Consider the following 15,427-nt stretch of genomic DNA (forward strand, 5'->3'; position numbering starts at 1 on the left):
GTCTTCATGAGAGCTGTTGTTTTAATAAGTACAATGTATTTGATTTGAAAGTCTGGAAATTATGTCGGCCAATAATTGCTTTAAAGTTAGGATCGACAACATTTGTATCAATCAGTCGCTTTATAGACTGGAGATGGGGTGGATACTTGCCTCAATGTGTGATATTGCAAGGTCCGGTGTCGCATTTTGAAGAAGTTGGGCGGGAATGTTCACAACTTATCCCCGTCTAAGATTTTAACTTGCGAAATGCCGTGTACAAGTTCCGCAATGCCTATACCATGGTTCCCCATTTGTTTCCGTGTAAAGTAAAGAAATACGCAGTTTGCCCCTAAGAATCTACATTCCATCAGCGGCGATTCAAGGTCGGCGCCCCAAGCCACCTATGGAAACAAAGGCCGCTGCTCTGTGGGGAAACAGGGTGACTTCGGAGGCAAGAAAAGGAGCACACGGGATGAGGTTTTGGAAGATTGAATGCAAGCATATACGTACGGGTACTGTGTGCATCCGTGAAGCCCACACAATGGAGGACTATAAGGAGAAACCAAAGAAGTTGAGGTGTAAAGCAAACAACATGCTCTGGAAAAATAAAAATAACTATCAGTCGATCTATAGCAACATCTTATGAAGCACCCGCCAAGATTGTTGAGTCACTTGCAAAAAAAAAGGAAGGGGTGTTTTCAGGAATCAAACGAAATGCCGTATTAAGTCAATTGTGTGATGTTGGATCAATATGCTTCTCTGTACAAACACTTCAAATTTGTTGTTTGTTAAATGTACGAGTTATTCAAACGGATACGTACGAAACAGTGTTACCATTTTTGAGTCAAACGCTTATTGGTGACATTGGAAATGTTCAAGTCAATTTCAAAAGACGTTTTATCAATCGGTTAACTCTTTTATATTCAGGTCAAGGTATACAATTGAAGACAAATCTTTCAATGGTAATTTTTTTCACTTTTGTGCATCAAAACGTTACCAAAGCTTCAAACAGGGAGAAAACTGCACTAATTGATTTTTTAACATGAACACAAATATCACTATACTTCAGCAAAGACCATAAACAGCAAAAATTCCGCATTCTATGCCTGCGAATGTTCCAAATCATCCGTACATTTAATACGAGCTCAAGTACTGTTAGTATACATTTTCGCACGCCAAAATTAATGTATTATCAGAGATCTCTTTTGGCACAATGTTGAGTTTTGCCCATAGCTGATGTCCACGAAACCAAGGGGCCAAAAATCGATGGAAACGCCATCTGTCCCGTCGAAAAATTGATAGGAGCACGAAGGAGCGAAATTGGACGCTTTGTGCGTAATGGGGCCCCACCGATGAACGGTTAACAATGAGAGCAAGCCGCTCCAGGTTCACCTGTGCCGTACTCGGGCGTCGATACAAGGGGACGCAATCGATACTTTGGGGGCAGGGAGACGTGGTTGAACAAGGGCGCCAATGCTCAAAGAATCCAAAATCTTTATAACTTGTTGCCGGAGGCAAGGCTTAATTTACAAGTACTCAATCCGTCACTCTCTCTCTCATCCAGTCTTCTTTCTCACCTGGGGTAATCAAACCCCTAGTTAGAATGGAGAGGTTTCGGGAGATGTGAATAAAAAAAACCCCAACCCGATGATGCTGTAAGGTGACCAGGTATCAACGGATAATTTTCTGAAGGGGCAAGCTGACAAAAGGATTTCACACCTTCTCAAGGTTTGGTAACGACTACCAAACGCATGTTCTCATTCGGTTGAGGGTCAGTAATTGATATTTCTGCCGGACATCCATCAGTGTCACTTACATGTAAAACAGTTTTCGAAAGCCACTTTCAAGACACAACGGTAACAACTGAAATTTCCAGTTGATTTTGTGTAATATCACACAAGAATGTGTGGATGTTTTCAGGCATTAAAACCTGTGTAGGCCGATCATGCTGCATTTAGCGATGCAAGTGTTTTCATTCGTATGGCCAAACTGTATGTGTTTGTTTGTATAGGCCTACACCATCAGAATCACCATGTATACACCGAATTTGTTTTTAACTGAAAACGGTACCTGTGACGTAATGAGCCTCTATTCGTTGCGTCGCCAGGGAACTTTACGACTTTAAAACTTTCAACTTTTATCTCACTTCTCATTAGTCTTTTTTTGACCATACAATATAGCCTATAATATCCATACAAGACTTTAGTAAGGAAACGTTGTATTGTTATTAAAAGGTGGAATAGATCGCAATAATCGGGTGCGAAAAATTTGGCCATGAAAAAATGGACCACTCTATATAACAAAACTGTGGATGTGGACACAACACAACGGGGTCTACCCGATGTTCCCCAATACCTATGTTCCCCAAAATCCTTAGGCCGGTTAGATGGTTAGGGTTGGGGAACATAGGTATTGGGGAACATAGGTATTCACCTCAATACAACGCACAGATAACAATGTGTAACAACACAGTCCAAGGTAGACAAATCCAGAATTTAGTCCAAATTTCACTTGGTAAACAGTCTACGTTTTAAAACTGGATGCCTGGCTCAATGGCACATTTTTGTACAAACACCAAAATAAAAGTTGAAACAGCAGTTGTTTCCCTTTCAGAAAAAACGTTATCGTTTAATATATAATTTAAGTACTTTTCAACATTTTTAATTATTTCCTTAGGTCTACAAATAAGTACAAAAGGGTTCTTTATTCAAACCTTAAAGCAACGATACCCTAAGTATACAAAAAATGCTCGTCCTTTGAAAATATGATTACAATTAACAGAGAGAAAACGTAACCAATAATTGGAAGAAGTCGATACCAAAAGCGACATTAATAATTCAATAAATGTTCTTCAAGAAATGAAATCGGTGATTCCATTAATTAAAGAAAGTCGGTGTTTTAGTTTGCTTTCAATCATCTTGCAAATCTGATTGATTCAAAAACTGTTCTGAAAGCTATACAACGACTCACAACAGCTCTTACGATGAGAATCGTTAATAGGAATTCAGGCTAGATTATAGGTTTAACATAGTAAACTTTAGATGACGTCTCTCAAACACTAGTTTGAATTAAACAGAGACCGATGCTAGACGAACGCATGGTCTGTACAATAATTGGCATCATAAACCATAATTTGTCACATTTTGTCGGGTCGAGATTCACCACACCACTTGTTAAAATCACGCTACTAATACAGTCAATTAAGGTTCGCTAGGGTATTATATCGTTTGCACACAGCAGGTGCCAAACAAATGCGAGCATGTGAGCACACCTAAACACTCTGTTTCGATCGGGACAAAAATCAAGAAGCACATTTTCAAAGTCTAATGGAATACTGTTTGGTTTACCAAATTGGATCATTAAGTATGAAACTACCACATCATTTTGTTGGACAAATATTGACATTAACAGTTCATCGTGGTACTAACATTTAGTAGTTATGCTTTGTACTTCCATTTAAAGGCAGCAAATTAAGAAGAGATATTTCGTAATTTGAAACTCATCCGTTATTTTAACTGAACTTTGTAACACCAATCCTCAGTATTCTTCATTCAAATTTATGATGGAAAAAAATCAATATCGAAAAATTGCATTGGAGAATGTTACTGTTGCAATGCTTGAAAATTTCGACTACACATGTCATTATTGCAGTCGAGTCTCGTTAATACAAAGTTACAAACTCAGCTGGACCTATAGCCAAAATGTTCGTTATAGCAGAATTTTGTTTTAAGCGGAGTACTCGTTCCATTCATTGCGCACATATAGGCCTATAAGCACAGTCGGGACCAAGGCATCACGTTTGCTTTAACCTGAATTTGTTTTAACAGTGTTTGTATTAAAGAGAGACGACTGACTGTAAATCCCACTACAATGTACGGTATATCAGCGTACTACTAAGATGTACGACTTGGTTTAAATATGTCCCCTAAACTCGGTTTTAATTTCGAAGGGCTTCCTGAATTCAATTTGAATTGTGAGCACATGCGGTCCATGCATGCTAAATGCAGCAGTCTTCGTATAGGCCAAGTAAATACAGAGTACAGTTTGTGAACGGATTACACCAAGGTCGGTCACTGTACATTGTACTTCGCATTAAAAAATTACAACTTCAAGCAGATAGAAAAGAAACCAACCAACCGGAAACCGGAGCATCGCTCCATACTTTTATGTCCCATTCTCACCAAATATTCATGGAAGATTACCCATTGTATTGCTACGGTCGGTGAACACGTCCCCCTTTCGAGAATGCCGTCAAGTTTTAAGCGAAGAATTTCAAAGTTTGATCCAACAAAGATAACCTTTAACCCCTCACAAATCTGCACAAAGCGATGTGAATGGAACTGTACATGCCCCGTGTCGAGTTTTTTTTTGTGAAGTGTACAACAGAGGCAACCCGACTGTGATCAATGCCTAGGCAAATATAGTGCACTGGACCAATTGTGCATTTCCAAGTTGATAATATATTCTCAAAGTAAACATTCAAAGATAACCGTGTGAAAAAAAACCCATTTTTTTTGAGGAGGAATTCTCAAGTTTTGTTTTGACATTCAGCATTCTTTTGGTTGATCTTACTTAACAAAGCAACACTTGCAAAGTCACATGAGAAAATGTGAAATTCGTCTGATAAGGATCACAGTGAGAATTTAAACAGGAGTACCATTATTTTGCAACATTAAAAAACAATCTATAAAAAGGAAGTTTTTAATCCTAGAAAAGTACAGACCATATTTATTTAACTGTTTTCAATTCGGTTCTTGGAGAATTTCCCCCAACAGGAACTCACTGACATTCGAAATAAATAAAAAAAATATATATAATATAATACATGCTTGTGTTTTAGATCTAAAAAGGACAGAAGCTCAAGGTATTGGTTACGACAAATGAAGCGTACCGTTAGCATTCGGTATCTGTTGATCCCTCGTTCGTACAGAGTTTATCTACATAAACGTTACGATAGGTGTTAGTCAAACCGATTTGGCCTAAATTGTAGCTTCTATATTAAATGTGCACTAGTCCAGTGCAATTTTGTAATTATTCCCAAGGGAAGGCGTCTTCTGTTGCAGGAAGATTAAAGGTGATGTGGTAATGACGATCCTGAGTTCTTCATCTCGGAGGTAATCTGGAAGATACTTTTGGAATTGAGAATAGTTGTCACGGATAAGATTGCATAGAAATCTGTATAGAAACCGAAGATCAAGACAATCGAAGGCGTAAATCATCGCAAACTATGACCGTCGTTCGGGATAGGGGAAAAATACCGAGTCCCATAACCTTTTCGAAAAAACAAGACCTTTACCTAAAAGTAAATGTTTAAAAAACTCACACAAGAAATAACACCTTGTGAAGTCCCATTCCAGAGGACCCAATCACTAGTGGGCTCAGTAAAACATTAAAACAAGGGACAAAGAGTATCGATTAGAATTTAAAATATATATATTTTTTTCGTTTAAATACTGATTGTTAGGTTTCTTGGCGACTGACTTATCACAGGTTATAAATGATGGATACAAAATATACAAATGGCAGTAATACAAAGACTATGTACAACGGCACCATGGGTACTTGGAGCACTTCAGGTGTTCATTAGATAATTAACACTGTAGCCAAATTTAAGAATATCTAAAAGAAGTCCCAGATTCACTGCAAAAATCCTGGATGTCAGATCAGAAAAAGAGAAGGCAATTCTTGGTTGAGTTCTGGTACCAACGGGCGTCTGTCCGCTGGTAAACTGCTTTGTATGTATCTTGCGCACTGATGCCGTGCAGAGATGGTCGCTGCAACGCTAAATAGTTATCCAAGAAAGCCGGCGTTTATACAAGCGACGATTGTTACCGATACAGCGGTAATAATACATGCAGTATGAAAGCCAGAGAGTCGGATACAAAGAAATAAAATTCCTGTACAGGTGAAATGCGAAGAGGACGCAGATGCCTACGATGTCACTCAAGACGTATGGCCATGAACTTGGCGACTTAATGTACGCGCACGTGAATAGAACCGAAGCTGAGGGTTCGGTTTACTCAGTCATTACTCTCTTTTTATACAAATCTTTATGCAGGCATTATTCGTCAGTACCTCGATGGCAGTGTTACGTTACAAAAATCACGTCAATAATCCAGCCCAGGGTTCTCCGTCTGTCCAAGGCTTTTTTCCCTTCATAATATGTACACGAATACGCTGTGCTGTTCGCCGGGAATAAAATACACTATTTACATAAATAGGTCCATAGTGCACATGGTAAGGAGAAAGACCACAATGGTGTCACAGAGGGCACCAGTTGGGCGGCTGGGTTTCTGCACAAAGCAATGGTGGTGTGTGCTGGGTTACCACTGAAAACAAAGTGAAGTGCAAACAGATTTTCCCCGGAGTCCGTCATCTTTCACATGGCTTATACAACACAGCCAACATGATGCGTCATCGGTTCACCGTACGGTTATAAGCGTAAGCTTCAAAGACGATGTGTACAAAGACACAACGGTCTCAGGCATAAAGTGTACTAGTTGTGACAGTATCTAATCAGTGTGCTGGATGTACGACTTGGAACATTCCTCAAAAATGCCCGGCATCAAAAACGTTCAGAACAATAAAAACTGACGCAGTGGGGTGAGAAAAAACCAGAAGAAGTGCACGTCAAAGGCTGTCGAGTACATGACACAGTACTCTCATCATTCTGGACCAGTCAGTGTCCGTTTTCAGGGGGCGATGGTCCACAATTAGGGCGTAAAACGATCGGCTTGGCCGACTTTAAAAAGGCTTCTATTTATATATTTATATATAGACAGAAAAAGTGTCTTTCTCAGTCATACACTGGCTCAATCAATGGAGACTCAGTCGTCCTCTGGGAAACTCGCGAGTCTCTTTTCTCGGTTGTTATTGTTGTTGTTCTGTTCGTTCATTTCCCTAGTCTGCTTTTTTTGTCTTTTCCTGTCTCGCCGCCTGTCTTCGCGGCTGCGTCTGGTGCTGCCCTCGTTAGCGTTCTCGTTGGTATTATCATTATTCGGCCTGTTGTGTTGATCTTCGTACCTCTTACACTTGCAGCTCTTGACTGTACGAATTCGGTAAGTCCTGGTCTCGTTGTTGTCGCACACCAGGTGCACCCTTCGCTGCCGCACCACGTCGTTAACGCACCGCCATTCCTTGGTCTTGGTCCGGCCCCATATTTTCATGATATCACCGCCCGCGTCCAGCAAGGTCTTGGGCACACATTCCCCCGTGCACACCATCTCTGTGATGGGTCTTGTACTCGTGCAGAATCCATCAGATATGTATCTCTTCGAGCGTAGCTCCGTGCAGGACAGATCATCTAGCAAGGCAGAAAACAAGGCAAGAAAAATCAATATGCGAAGATCAATCGAACGTGCATGAACAATTGAGAAGAGGGTTGCGCACCATACTGACAGGCTTGCTAGAAATAGCTCACAGAAACAAAACTTTTAAGGCGAAAGTACGCGTCTTGAGTTGTTACCCACCACATATCAAGCATCGGTCAAATATCTTGGAGGGTAAACAAATCACTGTCCAAAGGTACTACCAGCAAACTGGAAATGTCAATATTGGTGAAAAACAAATTAAACATCGGCGCATCAAAATACACAATATTATTGTTGGCAATGCCCACGAGCCATTTTGTTTAGGTTATTCAATGGTGTGAACATTAGCCAAGTGAGTATTGTTTTCAATTACCGAGCGAACGATCCCTGAAACCACCGCAGTTTCTTTTGTTTCACAGCTAATCTTACTTCAAACCCAAGCGTTTTGTATACTGCCGCGAGGCAGCTCTTCACACCGCCACACAAGCCTATGGCAAACGAGTTGCAGGGTCTCTCTTTGATCCTATTTTGAATTTATGTACATGTACTTCTATTCAAGTACCATCGAAGAGCAAACAGATTTAAGGAGAGAAAGAGAGAACAAGTTGTAGCGCATGGGTATACATGGCCACATGTTATTCATGAGATTCAAGATGGCGGACTGCAAATCAGCTTGTCGCAAAGTACCTTGGCTAGCTGTTCCACGAAATGCCAACCCTAGTGGGAAGTTAGGATAGTTATAAATTCCCTCGCACGGAGGCGAAGGGGTCAGCATGTACAATGCTAAGTATTGATCGTTTACGTGCGTCGACTCCTACTACCCCTCGACCTTTTTGGTGAATATTAAAACCCTGCCCAGGGTCCTCATGCTAACAAGGGTTACTTTGTTACAAAAAGGTATCGCTCACTGACATTACACGAGGAAAAGGGTGTAGTTTCCTTATATATATAAACTTATCTTATCGTCAGATGCACTATGGAGGTTAAGACTCAATTAGAGATAAAATAATTGCAGCCATGTGAATTTGTTTTTAAATCAGAGATCTCATTAGATGTTCAGTGAAAGATAAGTAGTCCCTCGCAGTTAAAAAATAAAGTTAATGTTTTATGAAATTTATATCTAAAACATTATAAAAGCCTGATGTTCTATTGCGTATTTAGTACAGAATTTACGTTTGAGATAAGTTCACACTTAGTGATTTAGCGGGTGAAAATCGAAAGTATTATATGTCATTGTTATGCAGGTTTTTCCCCCCAACAAATTGCCTGAAAGTTGAAATTTCGTGGAACCACCATGCGAGCGAACACTTTTTGTGTCAAGGTAACACGTGTGTGGTTAGAAAGTCGCAACGATTTTCGCACACTGAATTCCCCTTTTATAATCTGCTGCTGTTGGATAGGAACCCGGACACACACATTAAACCTTGGCTCCACAAGAGTGGGCCCAAATCACCGAGGTCTACACTGGTTCACGAAGTTTTGTTCGGCAGTTGAATGGGTAATTGTGCTGCTACACAATGCTCTGCAAGGGCCAACCATGAATAATTATGATGAAAAATACTAGTCCCCGTATTGTTAAAATTGCAACGCGTACCCATTTAACCTTATGGCGATTTGGGGGCCACTCGGTGACTTTGATAACTCCACAGAACTTTGGATTTAATTCTCTGGCTTGTGTTTCCGAATTTTACCAGCAGTTTTTTTCCTACCAAAATTAAATCCCATGGATTGGGCCTGCATTCACCTGATGTGATGGTCACAGATGATTCGGTTTCAAACCACGACAAAAAAAATGAAGACAAACTTGGAAAATAACTTTGGTAAGTTAAGCGGGTCGATTGTTAAGATTTTACCCGTGTGCGTACGCGTTAAGCTATAGGTAGGCAAAAAAGGTGTGTCTTTTGGTGCGAATAAATCCATGCAAGGTCTCCGCTACGCCACAGGCGTGCAGAAGGGGAGCCGTACGGAAAAAGTTCGCGTGAAAGAACATTCTTTTCAAAGGGCAAGGAATATTGAATAAGCTCTTGCCTGTATGGTCAATGGACTGCTATTGTTTACATGCCCATGGGGTGTGTGGCACGGACTATATAGACTGTTTAGCACAAGCAGTGCATTCAAGCCTACCCTTTTGCCGTGTGTGGATACCAATGGTATCAATAGAACAGGGGACCTGCGCGTTTGCCAGCCCTTGGTCGCTCTAGTGTCGGTTAGCATTCAACATACCTGGGTTATAGGACGTTTCTGGTTCCTCGTCTCTATCTTGTAAGGCTCCTTCGTACATCCCTGAATCATGAACACTCACTCCTCTGTCGCTTTGCTCTTCCTGGTGAGCCAGAATCACTGGCAAAAAGTCTGTGATGGTACCATCCTCCTCCTGACCGTCCACAACCACCCCGCTCGCAATGCACATCATCGTACTCCACAAAACCGCCGCTCCAAGCCATAACCTCCTCATCGAAATCCACATGTTTACACCTGCCGGAGAGAACTCGCGCTGACTAACTGCCGGCGACTCCTGGGTTCTGTGGATAAAGTTTTACATGAAGAAAACCCGTCAAAAGCGCGGGAATAGACTATCATGGCAGGACTGCCTATAAACTGCAACTACATGACAATAGAATATGGGAACCGTGTACATGTACGTTTGGAGCTACCTATACCAGCACTGAACACGTACGTGTACACGGTGAGCACCACTGCTCGATTGACTCGCTCTGGCGGTGGGCGTGGCTACGACTGTCGATCACTCCAAGCGGTAAAGGCTCTCTGTGACGTAGTTTATTCACCGCTTCAGATCAATCTACACCGTGTCACGCACCTCATTTATTCAAGGCTTACGGCCGTGACAGTTTAACAAAGGCTTAACAATAGAGGTGGGCGGGGCGTAAACATGTCAAATCGATATGATATCTGAGTGTAGGCCGACGTATGAAATATATCGTACGAAAAGAGAGAGTTGTATCGCGGGGCTTTTAAATTCAGGACAGTTTTCAGATGAACTTTTTAAAGGCGCTTTCAGCCTCCAAATGCTTCTGTATAAAGTTTTATCTTCTATCTCCATGATTATACCAAACCGTCTATCACCTTGCGGTACAGCATTGTTGCTCAACAGTGATTAAATCCCACAAAGGTACATGAGGTGCGAAAAGGCTAATGAGTCCTAATTACTGTCGGGTCGCTCGGGAGGCTACCTGAATTTAACGGTACATTAATGTATACATGTGGATGTTTTTTTTTTGCCAAAATCAAACCGCGGAGTATGGATTCAGGCAGTTGCAGATGTGGTTCGGTCCGCGACTCGGAATCAAAAGAGGTCCAACTTGTGTGATACCTGACGGTGAATTGTTTATATGCACCTGTGCAAACTATACAGATGTCGGTCTCCATAGTGTGCCCCTTCCCCTCGCAGACATACTATTATTAAACATTGCATGTCACTCCTCGATAGTAGCATCTGTTCAGATTGATAGCAAGGTCAATCAACTTTATCTTCGAAAGCACACATATTGATGAGGTGATTATTATGATATCTTATTAGTCATATCTCACACAGTATTCAAAGAGTGCTCTAGTGGGAATTTCAGCCCCACGCACGCGTGGGTCTATTGCAAACACTTCTTTTTGCTAACTTTTAGTCGCAGAAAGAGCGCGGGCTTGTGATTGTTTAGTGAGTCTGTGTGTGGATTTCTCAGGAATTCTCAACGGCAGAAAATCGTGGATTCCACTTCCAGTTCGTGCAAATGCTCCCCTGCTTTGCAAACCTAGGAGAAAGGAGCAATTCCTTTAATCGTGAGTACGTTTGTGTGGCAACGGTCACGAAAACAACTTTCGCAATCAATAATATTTGCATTGCCAAAAGATATTTGGTTATCATGGACAGTGGAGATTTCCATAGAGACGTTGGATGTCGATGGTTCACGGAAAAAAATAATACAAACATTGAAATATGAAATATGATGAGCAATAGGTACATTAACGAATATTAGAATCTGACAAATTCCGTTTTGAAGTAAATGCTATTTTTTTAAAATTATTTATTACTGAAAACAAAAATTCATTTCAAATTTAATATAATTAAGGTGCACGTTGTCATTCATTTTCTTTGATAAATAACCCAAAATACATTCTAAACAAAAGTATTCTAAATATGATTTCAGATATTTTATTTGGGATAAGATTGGTGTATTTAGAAGATTTCGACTCCTTCCCTTTGAAATTTCGAGTCGCGTTTTAATCATTTGATTATTAATTTTTAACAGGACAAACTTTTACATTTGTTAATCCTAGTGAATCGAGGGGCAGGCAACGTTTTAATAACTAAAGAAAAACACACGCATATACCCCAAAACAAAGGAAATCTTGGTGCATAATAATTGTAGTAGCCCAAGTCGTAAAGTGTTTTGCGTTTCTACTTTCAGGGTAATTTGCAAACCAATGATGCCTAAGATACTACAATCCAACCCAAATATATTTATAAGGGTCTCCCTGCATGCAAAAAAAAACAATCCCAAAAATCACTTCTCAATGGCAACGAAGAGAGCGCAATATTTAATTTAATTAAACTAATCCTAAGAATGTTTCTAATGGATGATCGTCTGTTTGCAAGGCGTCAAGTCACGTTTACACGTTTGTCACTTAAAGTGACAAATTATTATTAATAATCATTTCTGGTAATATGAGACCAATGATTCCTCAAAAGTAGCTACCCTGGGCACCGTAGCTTACAAGTCTGAAGAAACCTGTGGAGATGTGAATATGTTAATGTTTTGTCGCTAGCGGTGGAAGGCGAGGAAAGTACCGCTACGCCAACCGGACTCCCTGTTCTCGATAAGCACCACTGAAAAATAAAGGAGCTGGCACCTTGATGGATTACGAAAGTATGAAACCTATTTACACTTCACGGATCTAACAGACAGTGAATCTTGTGTTTGTTTTAGTGAGATGCAACCATAACAAAAATATAAAAGGTTATTTGTTAAAAATAAATTACCATTTCCCACACAAACCTATATGAAAACAAACCAAACTAGTTTTCGTGTACTAGCAGTGTCCGTGTCAAGCGTGACCCCCTGCGTTGCATACTGGTGGGCATACTAGTCTACTGTCAACACCAAATTGTCGTAAAAGAACCTTGTATCCGACTATATCTAAATGATAAATAAGTAAAGTCTACAGCACACAGTTTTGATCTGAATGACAATGTTGACTCAAGATAGTATGTTTGGGGAATATTCGAGCTACGTCGGTGTGCAAACAGCACCGAACTCCAAAAACTGTTTTGAGAGACCTTCAGAAGTCTGTTCTACGGTTGTTTTTATGGTATGTCAGTCGGATGTGATTCATTATAATGCACTTGTTGTCCACTGATATTTTCCAGAGATAAGATACAAAAAGTACTTGTTTCATGGGTTTATCGTCCATTTTTCTTCAACGAAAGATTTGGGGTACCCGGGTTGGCCCTATCATGGGACTCGATGACAATTGACTGTTATGACATTGGATTCGCTTGTTGACCTCAAAAAATGCTGGGGGTCAAGAAGGCCGATAATTGCCACCAAAAAATAAATTATCAATCTTCAGGGAAGGGTTGATGGTCCGTAGTTTGAGTATTCGCAATATTTAGGATACAACTTGCACAAAACAGTACAGCTTCACATTCCATCTTTACGGGATTTGTAATCCGTCATTTTGGATTCCTATTCATTTTTATAAGAGTAAAGCCAGATTGGAAATAATTTTATTCCTTACAACACAAATATTTTGTTCACTGAGACAAATGGGCCACCGTAGAGAGTCCTTGGTCGTACTATGGTTACATTTTTATCAGTTTCCATTTTTGTTTAATTAGCATTAAAGCGCATCGGTCAGAAGAGGTTTGACTTAGGTCCTGCGAAAATAATGCTGAGGAAGTAAAATCTCCACCAAGACATTTTTAAAAAGGGCGATATATCGGGAATCATAACTTTATTGTAAATATGGATCAATAAAAAAATTATCAATAGCAAGTTAATCTGCGTAGAAAGGCTTCAAATCCCGTACTGTTGAGTTTTCAAACGCCGAGTCTCAAATCAAAAATGGCGGCTACATTGCGTTTGTAAAAGGCTATTTCTGGTGTGTTACCTTTTTAATTAACCTATCGCGGTAGAATCGCCTCAATCGCGTCAACGCAGCTTGTGAAGTATTGTCCAATTACATGATATACAAATGGACGCGGAACGCGCAAAATCTTAGACAAATAAAACTTAGCGTACACAATTCCATAGGGTTGTCTAATGGGCGTGGCTAACTCACAAGCGGCGGTAGGTCAATTTCAGCAGAAGCTCAGTGACTCGAAATAGCCCCTGATTCAGGGTTCAATCTGGGACACCGTACAGTACTTGACATACAAAATGTAAAGTTAGGTTATGGGCTTCGTCGCTAATAATCCAGGGATAAAATTTAGTGTGGCATGCATGTGTCATGCAAAGAAATTAGGCATGGAGTTTCACTGTTTTCAAGAGAACAACTGTATCATAGGAAACTGCATGGACTTCAACCGGAAATCTCGCAATTAGTGCGGCGCGCCCGGGCCGTGAGCTAACATGCTGGCTCATTGCGTATAAAATTAAAGAAAAAATCCGGCGTGTTGGACTGGAATAACTAAACTGCCATACATTACAGGTTAAAAAAAATAGAATTAACATTCGATTCTTTCGAATGCTCAGCCGGTCCGAATTGGCTGTTGACATTTAGTAGGTGTGTACAAGCCTATTGTACATTTGTACTAGTTTCCAGAATGCTTATTGTATTTTAGTATGGGCTAGAAGTGGATATAACAAGTTCAAAGCATACATACCCTACTCTCAACAAAACAATACTATGTGCAGCTCTAGAAAAAAATCAATGTTTATTTTTTTCCGTGCTTTTAAATTTAATTAAAAAGCTTGGCCCGTGTCTCATTTCCCTCCAACCTCAATACATGCATGCACAAGATGTTATAAAAATATTGGATAATGCTTGAAATAATTTCGAAACATATCATGTATGTATTCGACGTTGCACATGTTCGGACGTATGGAATTTGTGTTTTAAATATGAGCTGAACTGCAAAGGGCTTAAAAAAGAGGGTTCCGTCGTATTTTATCGGTACATTTTTATAATCAATTTTTAATATTCAGACTTGCGTGAAACATGTTTAGTTGATGTGTACGCCTATGACATTTACAAATTACATGAAACTCGACACTTTCCTCCAAGAGGATCTTTGCAGTTAGAATTTTTCAGCATATACCCGTTTTCTTCGCAATGAAAGTAGGCCTACGCCATACAAAATAAAATGATGACCAGTGAAGCATGATAACACGTTTGAGCCCCTGCAAAACTAAATGAGGGCCAACAAATGATTTCAACCTTTTGTTTATTTTTTTTTTAATTTCTCCCGCTTACACGTGAAAATAGTCACTGGTTTGAACTTGAAGTGGGGTAAAAATCACCACAAGATAAAACTCACCTTATTAGCCGGGTCTTCTCAGTGCACAGTTATCCAAATGTCCTTGACAAATCCGCAGCAAAGTGATAAAAGCGGCCTGTTTGTGTACTTTGTCTCAACTTTGTCTCCAAACAAACAAAGCCTGACCATAATGCGTAGTGCGCACCCGGTACCCCAGACAAGTTCACCGCGAATGGCGACCTACTCTATACGAGTGAGTAGCCTTGCCACGCCGGGTGAACCTCGCCGTCCGTTGGTGGGTTGTACAAGTCACTGTCTCTACTGCGTGTTTCACCTCACCGCCACTAGATTGTTTTGGCACTCTCTGTCATAATATGGTCATAATAACTGCCTGACTGATGTACAAGATAATGACACCACCATCACTTACGGCTTAGCAACATCATACAGCAGTGATCATGCATGAAAGTTCAACCGCGCAGCACTATAGCGCCAACACAGACTCTGAGGTCGGCCGAATGGGCCCTGTGCGTACTTGGCCTTGCATGCACAGCTAGCACTTCTTTACGTGTTATTTTTCTCACGTAAAGCACGTGTTGGTCTGGCTTCCGGAATTTATCATACTTTGCATCGCATGTGTCGGGCGGCAGAGAGCAGACGGTCATGTATCACATGCACTGTAGTGGCACTCTGCGTACGGATTTATATG

General features: G+C 40.5%; 1 protein-coding gene across 2 annotated transcripts; it reads right to left on the reverse strand.

Moving 5' to 3' along the window:
* Positions 1 to 2,577: 2,577 nt before the first annotated feature.
* Positions 2,578 to 15,214, reverse strand: LOC119729593 (sclerostin domain-containing protein 1-like). 2 transcript variants are annotated; one of them, XM_038202214.1, is made up of 3 exons: positions 14,779 to 15,214; positions 9,513 to 9,811; positions 2,578 to 7,282 (listed from the first exon to the last, which is right to left on the reverse strand). In XM_038202214.1, the coding sequence occupies exons 2-3, from the start codon at positions 9,754 to 9,756 to the stop codon at positions 6,807 to 6,809; spliced, it is 720 nt and encodes a 239-aa protein (XP_038058142.1). In that variant the 5' UTR covers positions 9,757 to 9,811; positions 14,779 to 15,214; the 3' UTR covers positions 2,578 to 6,806. The 2 variants fall into 2 exon arrangements, with proteins under 2 accessions (XP_038058142.1, XP_038058141.1); XM_038202213.1 differs by lacking the exon at positions 14,779 to 15,214 and having other exon boundaries at positions 9,513 to 9,975.
* Between the last annotated feature and the right edge of the window lie 213 nt (positions 15,215 to 15,427).

Source organism: Patiria miniata, unplaced genomic scaffold (assembly GCF_015706575.1).
Source record: "Patiria miniata isolate m_02_andy unplaced genomic scaffold, ASM1570657v1 HiC_scaffold_21, whole genome shotgun sequence".
Classification (NCBI taxonomy): Eukaryota; Metazoa; Echinodermata; class Asteroidea; order Valvatida; family Asterinidae; genus Patiria; species Patiria miniata.

Coding starts and splice junctions, on each gene's coding strand:
- LOC119729593 (XM_038202214.1), bottom strand. CDS start 9,756: ATGTGGATTTCGATGAGGAGGTTATGGCTTGGAGCGGCGGTTTTGTGG. Junction 7,283..9,512: donor AGAAACGTCCTATAACCCAG/GTATGTTGAATG, acceptor CTGCCTTGCTAG/ATGATCTGTCCTGCACGGAG.